At 46.9% G+C, this 17,832-nt stretch overlaps 1 protein-coding gene across 4 annotated transcripts in view; it reads left to right on the top strand.

Annotated features, from left to right (window-relative positions):
* SYCP2L (synaptonemal complex protein 2 like) overlaps positions 1-17,832 on the top strand; it is a 314,762-nt gene that overhangs the window by 26,026 nt on the left and 270,904 nt on the right. For all 4 annotated transcript variants that reach the window (XM_088471654.1, XM_088471653.1, XM_088471652.1 and 1 more), the window contains exons 3-4: positions 9,981-10,118; positions 10,197-10,315. In XM_088471654.1, the coding sequence (XP_088327780.1) occupies positions 9,981-10,118; positions 10,197-10,315 (257 nt within the window). The remainder of the gene's footprint in view (positions 1-9,980; positions 10,119-10,196; positions 10,316-17,832) is intronic.

Here is a 17,832-nt window from a genome sequence, read left to right as displayed (position 1 = left end):
CACAAAAACGTTTGGCTTATGCATACCCTTTTGCGGATAATTATTTTTCTAAATGGGAGTCTCCTACTCAGGTGGATTCTCATGTGACACGGTTAGTGAAGAGTGCGACCCTGCCTATGCCGTCAATATCTTCTCTCAAGGATCCTACGGACCACAAGGTGGAGGTATGTCTAAAATCTATTTATTCGGTGTCGCCAGACCTGCAATGGCAGTGTGCTGGGTGGCTAGGGCCATGGAAAAATGGGCCGATGCCTTGGAAGCTTCACTGTCTTCCGGGGCTACCAGCGAGCAGATCATTCAAATAGGCAACCTCAGGGATTCGGCTACTTACCATAAATAATTTGACTTGGTGCTGGGCCAACAACCTGAGGCACCCCTGCATGTGTCCCGAGGCACCCCAGGGGGTGCCTAGGCGCACAGTTTGGGAACCACTGCATTATAATATCATTAAACTGTTTGCAAAAGTTAGGATTAAAACATTGACTAAAATTAGACTAAAATGAAAACTGAGATCCACTGACTAAATCTTGACTAAAATAAAGCAAAAAATAGACTAAAATGTGACTTTGTCAACTACAATTTTAAATAAGTGACTAAAATCCTTTCAAAATTAACACTGTTGTGTGTGTGTCCAGGTCCTTATGGAGCAGAGTTAAAACTATAAGATGGCGATTCAATTGTTTTTTAAGGCACACTAATTAATGGTCCCTAATGTTGCAATTCAGTTGTTTTTGAGCGACCACTAATTGTGCTTGTCGAGCCCAACTAGAACAGGTTTAGCCATGTAAAACTACTAAACCCATTTTAAAGTCCTTTTTAGGAAGCCCAAACTACCATTTGGATGCCCAAACCAGACTTTTTGCAAATTGCTTCTCACCTCCTCAGGAGGGGGCGAGCAGAAATGCCGTTACTGGTGGCTGTTCACGCGTGCCCAGGTCATTTTGCGGCTGTTGTTCCTTACTTAATCTTAAGGGTAATGTGCGGCCGTTTTGAATTGTCATCCCAGTCCCTAATGACGATATGAAGTCTGCTCCTTTTCGTACTTAAACTATACTGGCTTTAAAATGACACTATTTACTATTTTGTCAAGCGTTAACGGTTTGACAATAACAATTGCTCTTTCTATTGTCACTGTTTACTAGTGTTAATTCCAGATCGTAAGGTAAGCGATTCCTCTTGGGGAATCGTGTGTGCGAAGCAGTCCCCCCGCCTCCGGTGTTGAGACGCATCGGAGGCGGCTACGGGTGAAGGCCTAATCTAACATGTCCTCACTAAGGACCTGATTCAGACCCGTTTGCTCAGGCGCGATCGCTCGCTGCCGGGTGATTGTTGCTCAGTGCGCATGCGTATAAGTCGCAGTGCGCATGCGTAAACCAGTCACTGCGATGGGGAATCGTGCGCTCGTAACACAAAGCCAGAGCGGTACTTTGAGTGACAGTGCAGTTTGTAGGTGGTAACAGGGGAAGGTGCTTGTAAACGGGGGAGTGGTGTTGCTAATGCAGGCGTGTCAGGCCAACAAAACGCTGCATAATTAGCAAAATGTCGTCATGATACACGTCACCTGCATGTATTTCAGCCAGCACTGATCGCAGTGTTTGCGGCAGGGTAGGGCTACCTCAAGGGCTGCAAGCAGCTCCGATGGCTCTCGATGTTACCGATTAATCCAACAATTCCAGGAGATGACGTGTGTTGCGAGGGTAAAGGGGGTCGTCTTTATACACTAGCGAGCGCTCAGTGCTGTAGCTCGCTAAGACATAGAGGGCATCCTTACGCCACGCAGTGCGAGCGTGGAATTTGAATATCCGGCCCCTTTTTGCCAGCGAGCGGCTGCATCTTGCGAGCAGGTCTGAATGAGCTCCTAAGGCAGCCGGGGCCATATCGTCTGTTGCCGTGGACGGGTATTAAGACGCACTAAAGCGCACTAGTCGTCGTCTTGCTACCTTGTAGTTCAGTGTACCTGGCCATCAGAATCGCAGCCTAGGGGAGATGGGTGCTCCTCCCCGCCAGACGCGAACTTCTGTGTACGGAATCCTGCTTCTGGTTTGCTGTAATTGACCACCTCGTGTGTGAGACGCGCGCAGTTTAGCGTTTGTCTGTGCACTGCTGAAGCGGTTGGTCTCAGAGGTTTGGTCTGTCTCTCTATATACCTCTCCCTTGGGTTTGACATATAGCGCACTGTACATCTACCATTACCCCTCCGGGGCTGGTCAGTTGATCCAGAGTCCATATTGCTGTAGCAATTTTGCGTATCTATGCATTTTGTGTGACTGTATGCTAGCTGCTGTGTGTACACTGCCTATTTTTTCAAAACTGTCAGGTACGGTATACGTTTAGGAAGTCGGCGGACGGAATGCCGACCGCCGGCTTCCAGACAATTTAATCCCGATGAGGGATGAATGACAGGCGTCTAAATCTAGACACCTGTCATTTTACCGACACTGGGAGACCGGCGCCCGGCATACCGATCGAGAGGATGCCGGCCACCACAGCGGACAGCCGCGGGGGTGGAGGGTTAGGTTTAGTGCTCCCGGGGGGGACTTAGGGTTAGGCACCCCCGGGAGGTTAGGGTTAGGTTAGTGGGAGGGTTAGGGTTAGGCACCTTCGGGGGGAGGTTAGGGTTAGGCACCCCCCCGGGGGACTTAGGTTTAGGCGGTGGGGAAGGGGGGGTTAGGGTTAGGCACCCTTAAGGAGGGTTAGGGGGGAAAAATAGGTTAGTTTATACTTACCTAGGGACGATTGGGATTTCCTCCTCTGTCGGCCAGCCGCTGTCGGGATTTGAACCGCCGGCCAGGGGTCCAGCGGTAATTCATACCGATTCCGTCAGGTACAACTATCATTGTGTTTCTCCTCATCCCTCTGCATGTGTGTGGGGTATTTCATTGATACAAGAGTCACCATGAATTAATACTGTATACCTTATACATTTAAATACATTTTTTGTCATGTCTGAAGGTAAAGGTGAGGATAGGAGCCCTCCGGTGCTTATATCATGTAAGTCCTATTCTGCAGGCCTCTCTGACCAGGATGTTAACCAGAATGGGTCATGTAAAAACTGTTGTAAACCGTTATCGAATATATCTGGTACACCTGCACCAGTCTCATCTTGGATGGCTATCACCTGAGGATTTGTCCTATCTAATAGGTAAAGCCACGGAGGTACGTGCTCCAGCTGCTGTAGTGCCTCATGCTATGGAATACTCACAGCATGTACATCATCTCATGTGTTTGCCCCCCATGAATCCCTGTTAGGGTTAATGCGGCTGCTCACTGTAGACAGAGTATAGTACCGTCACCGTCCTCTCCGCAGGTGGATAGACCAGTGGTAGTAAAGAAGCAAGGGCACAAAAGAGGTTCTCGTCATGTGTTGCCTCAGGAGTCTGACTCGTCCTCCTCATCAGATAATGAGTCTCAGAGTTCTGGGTCTGTCTGAAAGAACACCATCAATCCCTTGTGGATGTTCCCTCTCTAGTAAGAGCGGTGAGATCTGTCCTCAGTATAGAAGAGGAGGAGGATGCTCAGACATCTAAGGAGGTAATCTTTAGATGTCAGGCAGTGACGAAGGATTATTTCCCTCAGTCGGGGCAGTTGGCAAATCTCATGTCTGAAGCATGGAATACTCCTAGTAAGCATTTTCATGCCACTAGGAATGTAACCTCTCTCTACCCATTTGCACCAGGGGCGTGTAGTAAATGGGAGGTTCCCCCAAGGATAGATGCTCACATGACTAGATTAATCAGGAATGCTACTTTACCTATTCCTGCGGCATCCTCTTTAAAAGAGGTTATGGATAAAAAGCTTGATTATCACTTGAAATCAATCTTTTCACTATGGGGCCCTTACCAGACCAGCTACAGCTGTAGCCTGGGTGGCCAAGGCTATGGAGGATTGGACGAGGTCTCTGGAGGAGACTATTGTGGATCCAACAAAAGAGCAGCAGTTTCTTCTCGACCAGATGCAGGAAGCAGCTATGTATTTGGTGGAAGCAGGGATTGACGCAGACATCCTGGCTTCTAGGGTTTCGGCTAAATCGGTGGCAGCTCGAAGAACCCTTTTGGCTAAAAAACTTGAAAGCAGGTCAAGAGGGTCTAAAAAGGCTCTGGAGTCTTTGCCTTTTACAGGGAAAGTACTGTTTGGATCAGGGTTGGATGACATAATGAACTTGTTGGCAACACCGAAGTCTGCTGAATTACCATCTACTTCTATAAGGCAGTCGTCATCCCGGTCCTTTCGTCCACAAAGTAGGACAAAGAAACAGTCCTCTGCCAGACAGGGTCAGTCTAACAAGAAACTGCAGGCCAAGAAATCTTGGTCAACCAAGCGCCTGGCCTCTAAACCAGACGGTAAGCTTACTGTCTGATGGGGCGGGCCTCCCCCTGGAGAATTTCGGGGTTGGAGGCTGACTGTTACAGTTCTCCCAGGCCTGGCAGCAGACAACTACGGATGCCTGGGCACGAGAGCTGGTCTTGCTTGGTTATGCCATTACATTCCTAAGGCATCCCCCTCAGGGGTTTGTTCTCACAAACCTTCCTGCAGAGTTTCGGCCTACCGAGTTGGGGCCCTCCTAGAGTCAGGAGTCATAGTCCCTGTCCCTGTGAGGCAACAGGGAAAGGGTTATTACTCAAATGTATTTTTCATTCTAAAACCCAATGGGTCGCACCTCCCTATCCTGAATCTAAAATCTCTCAACAGATTCATCAAGGTGTCAAGATTCCGTATGGAAAATCTACGGTCAATTATGCTGGCGATGGAGCCTGAAGACTTCATGGTCTCACTGGACATACAGGATCCATATCTGCATGTTCCGATTGAAAGATCCCACCAAGCCTTTCTCAGGTTCACGGTGGATCAACAACACTACCAGTTCCGGGCTCTACCCTTCGGTCTGGCTACAGCCCCTCATGTGTTTACCAAGATAATGGCAGTCATGACGGAGTGTCTCAGGCGACAGGGAGTCAGGATACTGCCATTTCTAGACGACCTGCTGATATTGGAGATGTTAGTGTCATCTACGAATGACCATTGTCTGCCTACAGGAGCACGGCTGGGTGATCAACTGGAAAAAAAATCTTTTCTTTCTCCAACTCGGAGGATGGTGCGCTACTGGACACTCTGGAGCAGTGGATTCTTCTACCAGAGGACAAGATTGTTGCACTACAGTCTCGTGTGCACAAAGCGTGTCGGTTCACTTGGCTATGCAGATACTGGGCTCCATGGTAGCCACTTTGGACATGGTGGCTTATGCCCAGTTCCACTCCAGGTCCTTACAGCTGTGGATCCTGGCCCAGTGGGATGGTCAGCATCATCGGATAAAGCATCAGATGATTCGTATCTCACCAGAGGTTCGGCTCTCCCTGGCCTGGTGACGACTCATTTGGACAAGGATCATCCATTATGGATCCCGGAATGGGTACTCCTCACCACTGATGCAAGTCTTCGAGGATGGGGAGCAGTGACTGGTCATCACACCTTGCAGGGAAGGTGGACAGACCAGGAAAGTCTCCTACCAATAAATATCATGGAGCTTCGGGCAGTGCACAAAGCATTTATTCTGGGGCAGGACCTTCTTCATGGCAGGCCTGACCAGGTTCAGTCCGACAATGCGACAGATGTGGCCTACATAAATCATCAAGGAGGCGCACAAAGTCCGCCAGCCATGAAGGAAGTGGCAAAGATTCTGCTGTGAGCAGAGGGCCATCTTCCAGCAATCTCTGCAATCTTCATCCCAGGTGTTCTCAACGCCAGGACATACACGCCGGAGAATGGGCTCTTCATCTGGATGTGTTGCAACTACTGGTGGACATGTGGGGATTATCGGACGTAAACCTAATGGCGTCACGTCACAACCACAAGGTCCCCAGGTACGGGTCCAGATCAAGAGACCCCCCTCAGCCGCCTTCGTGAACGCTCAGGCGGTGAGATGGAACTTCAGGTTGGCATACCTGTTTATTCCAATCTCCCTCCTTTCAAGAGTCATCAGAAAATTCAAACAGGCGGGCGGCAGGATGATACTAATAGCTCCTGCCTGGCCCAGGAGGCATTCGTTCTCCGATCTGACACATATATCTGTAGACAGTCCACATCCACTGCCTCTACGGTAAGGATCTGCTAATGCAGTGTCCTTGTCTTTACCAGTATTTACCTTGGCTGGCTTTGACTTCATAGGTCTTGAGTCTTCCGTCTTGAGGGCCAGGGGTTTCTCTGGTTCTGTGATTCAGACAATGCTGAGAGCAATGAAGCCTGCTTCTGCTGGCATTTATCACAGAATTTGGCATTAATTTTTTCTGTGGTGTTCCCACAGAAAATATGACCCTAAAGTATTCAAGGTAGCAAGATTACTGGCTTTCTTGCAGGTGGGATTAGATTTAGGTCTTCGCCTGGCTACCTTGAGAGTCCAAGTTTCGGCTTTGACAGTTAGGTTTCAACGCAGGATTGCCCCTCTGCCGGATGTTAGAACATTCTTAGGGGGTTCTGTGACTGCTACCTCCATTTCTCCAACCGGTGGCACCGTGGGATTTGTCTTTGGTTTGCAGGGATATCCAGACGCATCCCTTTGAAACCTTGGATAAGGTGGAGTTAAGATGGCTGACGCTTTTTCTCCTCACCATCTCTTCAGCTCGTGGAGTGTCTGACTTAGCAGCACTGTCATGTCGCTCGCCATATCTGATTTTTCATCAAGATAGAGCTGTCCTCCGTACCAAGGCGGACTACCTCCCTAAGGTGATTTCCCGTTTTCATATAAATGAGGAAATTGTAGTCCCGGCCTTTCAGTCTTCAGACCTCTCTACAGATGAAGCATCCTTGGATGTGGTTCAAGCTCTTCGTTTTTACGTAGATCATACCAGCTCCGTCAGGAAATCTGAGTCTTTTTGTGCTATATGGATTCCACAGAAGAGGCTGGCCAGCAAACAAACAGACATTGGCTCACTGGCTTCGTATGACAATTTCTCAAGGCTATACACAGGCTGCTCTCCCTGTTCCTAACAAGGTGCAGCACATTCCACTCGGTCGATCGGTTGGACCATCGTGGGCAGTAAGACATGGCGCCTCGGCTGAACAACTTTGCAAGGCAGCCACTTGGTCTTCAGTTAATACGTTTATCAAATTCTATATATTTGATACGTTTGCCTCCCAGGATGCTTCCTTTGGGCAGCGGGTTCTCCTCTCTGCGAAGGAGCGTCCCCACCCTTAAGGGAACTGCTTTAGGACGTCCCCAAGGTAGATCGTGTGGACCCTATGGAACCTGAAGAAGAAATACAGAATTGTGCTATAACATACCTTTTTGATAATTCCTTTTCTTTAAGGTCCACAGTGCACCCACCCTGATGCACCTGGCCTCAGTTGGGATCTGTTCTTTAAGCCTTTTTTTCACAGATTCCCACTTCGCATGATTGAGTGATTCTCCACTCTTCGTCTCTTGCCGCAAGGCTTGGTTACAAACTGAATGCCTGTGGCTGGGGGCGGGGTATATAGTGAGGAGGACCAGTGCATTCTGGGAGCTCTAAAGCTTTGCTGTTTGGTGCATTGGTTGTGATCCAACTACAAACCCCCAAGGTAGATCCTGTGGACCCTATGGACCTTGGAGAAAAGGAATTATCAAAGGTATGTTATACCATAATTGTGTATTATTTATTTATTTTTTTTACATGCTCATCTGAATACACATTTGTTTAAAATTATACAGTGCATCTGCAAAGTATTCACAATGCTTCAGTTTTTCCACATTTTGTTATGTTACAGCTTTATTCCAAAATGGAATAAATTAATTTTTGTCCTCAAAATTCTATACCCAATACCCCATAATGACAACGTATAAAAAGTTTTTTTGTGATTTTTGCAAATTTTAAAAAATAAAAGCTAAGAAATCACATGTAGATAAGTATTCACAACCTTTGCTCAATACTTTGTTGATGCACCTTTGGCAGCAATTACAGCCTCAAGACTTTTTAAATATGATGCCACAAGCTTGGCACACCTATCTTTGGGCAGTTTCGCCCATTCCGCTTTGCAGCACCACTGAAGCTCCATTAGTTTGGATGGGAAGCGTCGGTGCACAGCCATTTTCAGATCTCTCCAGACATGTTCAATCGAATTCAAGTCTGGGCTCTGGCTGGGCCACTCAAGGAAATTCGCAGAGTTGTCTTGAAGCCACTCCTTTGATCTTGGCTGTGTGCTTAGGGTCATTGTCCTGCTGAAAGATGAACGGTCGCCCCATTCTGTGGTCAAGAGCGCTCTGGAGCAGGTTTTCATCAAGGATGTCTCTGTATATTGCTGCATTCATATTTCCCTCTATCCTGACTAGTCTCCCAGTTCCTGCCGCTGAAAAACATCCCCACAGCATGATGCTGCTCCCACCATGCTTCACTGTAGGGATGGTATTGGTCTGGTGATGGGCGGTGCCTAGTTTCCTCCAAACATAACGCCTGGCATTCACGCTAAAGAGTTCAATCTTTGTCTCAGCATTGTCTGAGAGTCCTTCGGGTGCATTTTGGCAAACTCCAGGCGGGCTGCCATGTGCTTTTTACTAAGGAGTGGCTTCTGTCTGGCCACTCTACCATACAGGCCTTATTGGTGGATTGCTGCAGAGAGGAAGGTTCTCCTCTCTCCACAGAGGAATGCTGTAGCTCTGACAGAGTGACTATCGGGCTCTTGGTCACCTTCCTGACTAGGGCCCATTTCCCCCGATCGCTCAGTTTAGACGGCCGGCCAGCTCTAGGAAGAGTCCTGGTGGTTCCGAACTTCTTCCATTTGCAGATGATGGAGGCCACTATGCTCATCGGGACCTTCAAAGCAGCAGATATTTTTCTGTACCCTTCCCCAGATTTGTGCATCGAGACAAGCCTGTCTCTGAGGTCTACAGACAATTCCTTGGACTTCATGCTTGGTTTGTGCTCTGACATGCACTGTCAAGACCTTATATAGACTGGATATGATTTTAAAAGGCATACACCTATCAACTGAATTTACCAAAGGTGGACTCCAATTAAGCTGTAGGAACATCTCAAGGATGATCAGTGGAAACAGATAGCACCTGAGCTCAATTTTGAGCTTCATGGCAAAGGCAGTGAATACTTATGTACATGTGATTTCTTAGTAGTTTTTGTTTTTTATTACTTTTGCAAAAACCTCAAAAAAACTTTACATGTTGTCATTATGGGGTATTGTGTTTAGAATTTTGAGGACAAAAATTAATTGAATCCATCTTGGAATAGGGCTAACATGTGGAAAAAGTAAAGCGCTGTGAATACTTTTCGGGTGCACTGTAAATGGTGGTAGGAAGGTGGGGTAGATCACGATTAGTGTTGACACGTGAAAGTAAATCACTATTTTGGAAGTAGAACATACCTGGTCTAGATGATTAATGGTGGTTTGGTGTTCTTCAGGGCCAGATTGGCAGCTCTTAAGCCATAATTGAATGGTGGAAAGGGTAATTTGGATGGTCATGGTTACTTATGGATTATTGAAGTTCTGTGTAATATTTGTTTACATGCTAACTAAAGTATTTTATATATTAACTAAGAAATGTATTTTTGGTTTGACGCTGTGGCTTACATATAGTAAATTATGATGTTTTAATAAATTACCATGGCCTTTACAGTTAAAATGAATTACTGTTCGGGAGCAAGTGGCATGGACTCTCGGGGAAGTGTGGGGGGGGGGGTTATGTTTTTACATTTTTTAAATTTTTTTCTTTTTATTTGCACACTTTATTTCATGCTGCCCACAATAACTGTAATAGGTGTATAAGAATAAAAATGCATTATACTGACTCACATTTTTACATTTAACTAACAAACTTCACAATAATCAGTAGGTGGGGTCGGGGGATAACAAGGCTGTTTGGAAATCTCTTCACATTAGGGCCTATTGTGTAGGCCGTGTAAAAAATGACATAACATTCACAAATGTAGCGAGTTGATAAAGTTTTATTCCTAGTAAGTGCAAGATCTTTTTATCAATTTCTTTTTTACTTTTTTATTAAGCTGGAAAGTCTCATAACTGATGCTTGTAAAGGCAAAGGGTTTCAGAAAATTAATGAATTATTTGAAGACAACCCAAACTGTCCACAGCAACATTATGGCAAGATGCTTTTAAACCAGCTGGACAAACTGATTAATAAGGTGGGTATCTAGCAGTGCAATTACAGCTATGTTTAGCACAGCCATTCTTTATTTTAAAAGTAGCATTTTGTCTTGTAGGAACTGGATCGCAATGAATTTGAGCATGTCCGTTTATTACTGAAATGCATTCAGCACTTCTGCAGAAGCAAATGTCAGGAAAGCTGGTCTCTGATTCAGCAGGGGCTGGTTTCCAAGATAAGTACAATCTTTATGCTAATAATACTGATTCTTGTTTACAGTAAATTGTGCTAAAATAGTGTTATGAGTTTGACATTTAGAAAAGAAATAAAAAATACTCCATTTATAGTTTGTGTGTATGCATGTATGTATTGATATGTCACACTAGCCCAGCCACCTATTTTTTGACTGTATATATGTATGTGTGTGTGTGTATATATATGTATATATGTGTGTGTGTATATATATATATATATATATATATATATATATATATATATATATATATATATATATATATATATAAACTTTGATATATTTTTTGTTTACATCGTAAGTGACGTCACTTCCGGTTCATGGACTGCAGATGTTGGCAGTTTTGCCATTTCCCTTAACAACTTGCCTGGCATGGTCGCATCAGATGGAGGGTTCCCGCCGATTCACAGTCATTTCGTCCTTGCGCAGGGGGCTTCCTGGGGAAAGGCTGTGCGTGGAGCCAGGTACTAATCCTGCGCTTTCCACTAGACCAGCAGGGACAACGGGCTGCAGCAGTGTGGATATGCTCCAGCGTCCCAGGGGTTAATAGCATGCCAGGGGAGCGCGCCTTCCCTGTCTCACAGCTGGCACCTTCCCCGCTGCACAGTGCCTTTCCACAGTGGTCTAGTGAGCTGTGTCAGCGCTCCTCCCATGGGCCCGCCTCCTCTCAGCTCCTCAGTGGCCATTTTCTAGGAAGTGTGCAAACGCTGTTGGAGTTTGATACAGGTGGCATCGCGGTCCGGGTCCCCCCGCATACCTCTCCTCCGATAAGGTCAGAGTGTGCAGCGCTGTTTCCTACCAGTATCTGGTCTGTGTAGTTGATCACAGTGCTTGTAGTGCAGGTTATTTAATTATTTCTGCATTGTTTGTGAATATCTGCTAGCGCTGTCTGACTGTACTTTCACTTCTGACTATCAGCCATTTTACTATCCCTGTTCTTCCTCTGCTAAAGCCCTTGCGATGCGGTTTTGCAGGGTGTTCATTGCCTCACAGTAAACAAAGTGTTTTTCTGTGTGGGGAGTCACATACGCTCCGTCTACACTCATCATGTCTGGGAGTGAACGTGAATATCCTCTTCAGCTAAAATGTACCACATGTAATGTATAGTTACCGGAGGGAGATGTGAACGCTGAGGGTTTATGCAGGGCATGTTATCCTTATATCATGCCTGTTTTCTGTCACTGCGCCTGTACAGGAACCACCCTGTGCTTGTTTTGCTAAGGCACTTACAACCCTTGTGGGCCAGTTGGCGACGCCTCCTGCGTTTCCCCAGATGGGGTTATCACAGCAGACGGTAGTCTCATCACCCATGCAGGGATTCCCCAGGCAGTTGATGATACCTCAGGGTCTCCCGGTTTCACCCCCCAGGTGTCGCAGGAGCCTGTGTGGGTGACTTCATTGTCCACTACGATACAGCACCTGACGGGGGGAGTCACCATTACGGCCTTCTAAGCGGCCTTTATTGTCTCAGACGGCTCAGTATGATGATGACATGACATCTGATGACGGTGAAATTATTGACTTTTCAGACCAAGAGCCCCTTCATGCAAAGAAGGCGGAGTCTAAATCTAAAGTCTATATACCTGGCCTTATACGGGCAGTCCGTGCGGCCTTGGTTATTGAGGATGAGGATCCCCCCGTGGCCAAATCTAAATATGCCTACTTTAAGGATGTCAAGGGAGATGCCACTGTATTTCCTCTATCTGGTCAGTTAGTGGATCATTTAGAGGAGGCGTGGAAAAATCCGGGTAAGCGGTTCCAGCCTCAAAAACGCTTGGCCTTTGCATATCCATTTGCGGATAATTATTTTTCCAAATGGGAAACGCCTCCACAGGTGGATTCTCATGTCACACGCCTAGTGAGGAGTGCCCATGCCCTCCATGTCCTCCTTAAAGGATGTTACGGATTGCAAGGTGGAAATATGCCTAAAATCCATTTATTCCCTTGCTGAAGGGGCTATCAGACCCGCTGCGGATACCTTGGAAGCGTCTCTGGACACTGACTCTTACCCTGAACAGGTGGAGTTAGTGGACAATCTCAGAGACTCAGCCACTTACATCAATGAAACAGCCTTAGATATAGGGCTCCTCACTTCCAGAATCTCCTCGGCAGCAGTAGCAGCTCGCCGCTCCCTGTGGTTGCGCTCTTGGAAAGCCGATGCAGATTCCAAGAAGGGATTGGAATGCTTGCACTTTAATGGACAGGTCCTGTTTGCTCCTGATCTGGACAAAATTGTGACCACTCTGGCAGCAGCTAAATCTGTGTGTTTGCCATCGGCTACAGTCACATCAGGTCTGGTACTTCGTCCTTTCGGCCTTATAGGGCCCAGGGTAAGTCCAAGATACTGGGCCTGATTCAGACATGGGAATAGAGTGAGATATCTCTCTCAACTGATAATCTTGGTGAAACCATGCTGCACTGCAGGTGGGGCAGATTTAAATTGTGCAGAGAGATTTAGATTTGGGAGGAGGGTTTGCAAACGGACATCTACATTGTAGAGTAATAATAAAGCTGTGCAGTATTTGTGGGTTACATGCAAAATCAGCCAGTATTTACCCCACATGTAAAAAAATGGATGTTTTTAAACCCCTTGCATTGCAATATGGTCTGTTCAGATTCACAGCTGAGAGAGATATCTCACTCTATTCCCAACTCTGAATCAGGCCCACAGACCTTTCCCAGACAGTCGGGTAACAGAAAATCTGCCAAGCCAAAGAAGCAGGCTTGGAGTACAAGATGTCCTACTCCCAAGTCGGACGATAAGCCTTCAGTCTAACGGGACGAGCCTTCCCTTGGGGGACCAAAGAGTGGGAGGACGCCTGCTTCAGTTTGCCCAGGTGGTCTCTCGGGGGTATGCCCTCTCCTTCCAGCGAAGGCCTCCCAGCCGTTTTTTCACCACAGTCCTTCCGTCAGGTAAGGACAAGGCCCTGGAACTCCAGAAAGTGTTGCACTCTATGCTCCAGGCTGGAGTTATAGTGCCTGTTCCGTTACCCCAGAGGGGCACGGGTTTCTATTCCAAACGCTTTCTGGTGTGGAAACCCAATGGGTCTTACGGACCCATCCTCAACCTGAAATCCCTCAACAAGTCCTCGAGGGTCCCTCTCCTCAGGATGGAGACCCTGCGTTCCATTATTCTGGAAATGGAACCTGGGGATTTCATGGTGTCATTGGACATTCAGGACGCCTACCTGCATGTCGATATTATCTTAGCACACCAGCAATTCCTCAGGTTTGCAGTGCTCGACCAACATTTCCAGTTCCAGGCACTGCCCTTTGGTCTGGCCACAGTGCCTCGTGTCTTTACCAAAGTCATGGCGGTCATGGCAGCCCACCTGCGGATGCAGGGGGCCTGCTTGTTGCGTTATCTGGACGATCTTATGTTGTTAGCAGGGTCTACAGAGGTTCTCCAGCGTCATCTGCAACTGATTATATCTATGTTGCCGAATCACGACTGGTTGATAAACTGGAAGAAGTCCACCCTGGTTCCCTCGTAGAGGATGCTCCATCTCTGGGCCCTGTTGGACTCTCAACAACAGAGGATCTTTGTGACGGAGGAAAAGATCTCTGCATTACAGGCAATGGTACGCAGTTGCCTTCAGAGCCGCAAGGTGTCTGTTCACTCGGCGATGAGGTTACTGGACTTCATGGTGTCAATGTTCAACATAGTGCAATATTCCCAGTTTCAATCCAGACCTCTGCAGAAATTGATCCTCTCCAAATGGAATGGGTTGCCCCATCGGATAAAGGCACAGACCATGGTACTTTCCCCGGAGGTACGTCTGTCTCTGGCCTGGTGACTGCAGACGTCTCACCTGAACAGGGGACGCCCCTTTTGTGTGGCGAACTGGGTCCTTCTGACAACAGACCCCAGTCTCCAAGGCTGGGGAGCAGTGACAGGTCCACACTTGTTCCATGGCAGGTGGACACCAGCAGAATCTGCGCTTTCAATAAACATCTTGGAACTTCGGGCGGTATTCAAAGCTCTCCAGCAAGCAAGACATGTTCTCCACGGAAAACCCGTGCAGATACAATCAGACAGCGCCACCACATTGGCTTACATAAACCGCCAAGGAGGAACCCGAAGTCAGGCGGTACTGACAGAGGTGTCCCGCGTTCTGACTTGTGCGGAGAGCAACCTCCCTGCTATCACGGAGGTGTTCATACCAGTAGTCCTCAACTGGGAAGCAGACTTTCTCAGTCGTCAAGAAGTGCATCCAGGAACAATGGTCTCTTCACCAGGAGGTGTTTCAACTCCTGGTGGAAAGTGGGGCCTTCCAGAGGTAGACCTCATGGCCTCCCGACACAACAACAAGCTGCCTGTGTACGGGTCAAGAACAAGAGACGCGGAGGCTCTTCTGGTAGACCCTCTATCAGTCCGTTGGACCTTCCAGTTTGCATACCTCTTTACTCCATTCTCTCTTCTTCCTCGAGTGATTCGAAAATTCAAGCAAGAAGGAGGCACGCTCCTGTTGATGGCTCCAGCGTGGCCCAGATGTCACTGGTACTCAGATCTTCGGAGTCTCTCTGTAGACACTCCGATGCTGTTGCCTCAACGTCCGGACCTGTTGTCTCCCTGTTGTCTCAAGGTTCTTGCAATTACCCGTACCTGGGTCGTCTGTCTTTGACTGCATGGCTGTTGAGACAGCCCTCTTAAGATCCAGGGGTTTTTCCAGCTCTGTAGTTAACACCATGCTCAGAGCTTGGAAGCCTGTGTCTGCAAGAATTTACCACAGAGTGTGGCATACTTTCTTTGAATGGTGTCGCCCTAGAGGCTACGATCCTCAGGTGTTCAGGATATCCAGTGTTCTGGCTTTCTACAGGTGGGCTTAGATCACGGTCTTCACCTTGCTTCCCTGAAGGTGCAAGTTTCTGCCCTGTCAGTGTGGTTTCAGGATTGCTACTCTTCCTGATGTCCGCACCTTTCTGCAAGGTGTACTTAGTTTTCAGGCTCCCTTTATTCCACCAGTGGCTCCTTGGGATTTGGCTGTGGTCCTGAGGGCTCTCCAAGGACCACCATTTGAACCACTGGGCTCAGTGGATTTAAAATGGCTTACAGCTAAGACTGTGTTTCTTCTGGCCATTGCTTCAGCCAGAAGGGTCTCAGAATTGGGGGCTCTCTAGAGTCGATTTCCCATTCTAATTTTTCATAGGGACAGGGCGGTGCTTCGCACTCGTCCTGGTTTCCTACCTAAGGTGGTATCTAGTTTCCACATTAACAAGGAAATTATTGTGCCGGCCTTTAATTCTCCAGACCTCTCGGTTGGTAAGGCCTCCTTGGATGTGGTACATGCTCTAAGGATTTATGTTGACCATACCAATTCATTTAGGAAGTCGAACTCCTTGTTTGTCCTCTCTGGCTTCCGTAAGAAGGGTTGGCCTGCCACTAAGCAAACTTTGGCAGGATGGATTCGCATGGCAATTTCTGAGGTTTACATTCATGAAGGTCTTCCTGTTCCATCCTTTGTTAAAGCTCATTCCACAAGGTCTGTGGGTCCTTCGTGGGCAGCTCGCTGTGGTGCCTCTGCTGTTCAGCTTTGCAAGGCAGCCACGTGGTCTTCTGTCCATACGTTTGTGAGGTATTATGCATTTGACACCTTCGCCTCTCAGGATGCTTCCTTCAGGCGGCGGATTCTCCTTTAAGCACAGGAGCGTCCCCACCCTTAAAGGATACTGCTTTGGGACATCCTAAGGTAACCTGTGGATACTCTATTGACCCTGAAGTAGAAAATATGATATGGTAAGAACTTACCCTAGTTATCTCTGTTTCTACGAAGTCCATAGGGTTCCACAGGACTCCCGCCCTGTCGCACCTGTACTGCAGATGGGCTTTGCTCTGGTCACCGTTTTTTTTGTCTGCTTCTGGTGTGAATGTGATTCTTGTGTGTTCCAGAACTTTCTTCTATCTCTTTCTTCTCCTCCGGCATATGGCTTGTTACATAACTGATTTGCCTTGGCTCAGGGGTGGGGTATAGGAAAAGGTCCCCAGTGCATCCAGGGAGGCTGAAAACTTAACTCTGAGGTGCCCGATGTCTGCCGCCATCGCCCGTACCCCAAGGTATCCTGTGGAACCTTATGGACTTCGTAGCAATAGAGATAACAAGTTCTTACCATATCTCATATTATTTATGTATTATTGTGAGTGATTTAAGAATGGTGAGTGCTGAGTTTTCTGATTTTATATATAGATATTTACATTTTTATTTTGTTGGAAGTGGCACTCCTCAATAAATAAAGCACAAATAGCAGCAAACATGTGCCCTCCAAGGTCTTCCACGAAAATGATAGCGTAGCCCAAATACAAAATCCAGCTGGCGGCACTCAGAAAGAATGAGACTTAGTCTATTGGATGAACGACAAAGTCTCATTCTTTCTGAGTGCCGCCGGCTGGATTATATAGATATCGAGATATACATAATGTGTGTATGTGTACAAGTATAGTCTCCCATATCCAAAATGCTAAGGACCAGGAGCATTTCGGATTTAGAATACCTGGGAGACCAGTGGCGTAGGCAGGGGTCTGGCGGTGGTGCGTGGGGGTCCAGCTGTGGGGTGCAAAGGGTCCGGCGATAAGGTGCAGATGGGTCCGGCAGGTGTGTGGGAGGGTCCAGTGGCATCTGTAGGGGGCTTCGGCGCTGTGGAAGAGAAGTAGCTGGTGAGAGAATGGCTGCAAAGCTACTCCCACAACGGCAGTCATTGAACAGTGACGTCATGACACCAGGTCACGTCATGATGTTGCGGCACATCTAAAATATATTGTTTTTATTTATTTTTAACATTGAAGTAATAGGTCATTTTAGTTCTATTATGGCAGTCCTGTACGATCAAGACTCGATATGGGGCCTCCGCTTAGGGATGGTATACTATACGGTATACTAGGGATGGCCACAGACCATCGATGGTTTGCAAACTGATGTTAAGGAAACATCGGTGGCTGTGGCCTTAAACAATCAATGGTTTCTATTGATGGTTGACCCCATCGGCCATCGATGGTACAGCTGTCAATGGCCATCATTACAGTATACCATAAAAATTGCTATTTCTGAGCTGTTTTTGGAAAAAAATGTCGTTAAGTGGTTAATAGAGATGGGTCGAAATTTTGACCAACAATTTATGTGACGTGAGTTTGTTTTTCTTATAAAAGAACCTCTTACACTTGGAAATTGGTGAGTGCCTTATTGTTTTTTGACTATATCCTTGGATCCATGGACGTTGATTCTCCATTGTTGTACACCACAACTGCTGGACAAAGTTTGAGATGTGAGTGTAGATACCCTGAGTAAGTTCACATCGCTAATTCAATTACTCTATTTCTTAGTACCTGGGTTATTACTTTCCTCATCGATAAATTACTCCATGTAGCAACATCATATATTACTGTATGATGGAGCTTTTCTTTTCTAATAGATTAGTATTATGTTGTTTAATTGTCGATTTATGAATAAAAAATAAAACCGTTGAAAAATCCCTTTTCTGCTGATCCGGGCCTCAAACTTTTCTAACA

Source organism: Taudactylus pleione, unplaced genomic scaffold (assembly GCF_031769625.1).
Source record: "Taudactylus pleione unplaced genomic scaffold, aTauple2 ptg000116l, whole genome shotgun sequence".
NCBI lineage: Eukaryota > Metazoa > Chordata > Amphibia > Anura > Myobatrachidae > Taudactylus > Taudactylus pleione.
Note: the sequence above shows the minus strand (reverse complement) of the source record. Positions and strands in the feature narration are given on the sequence as shown.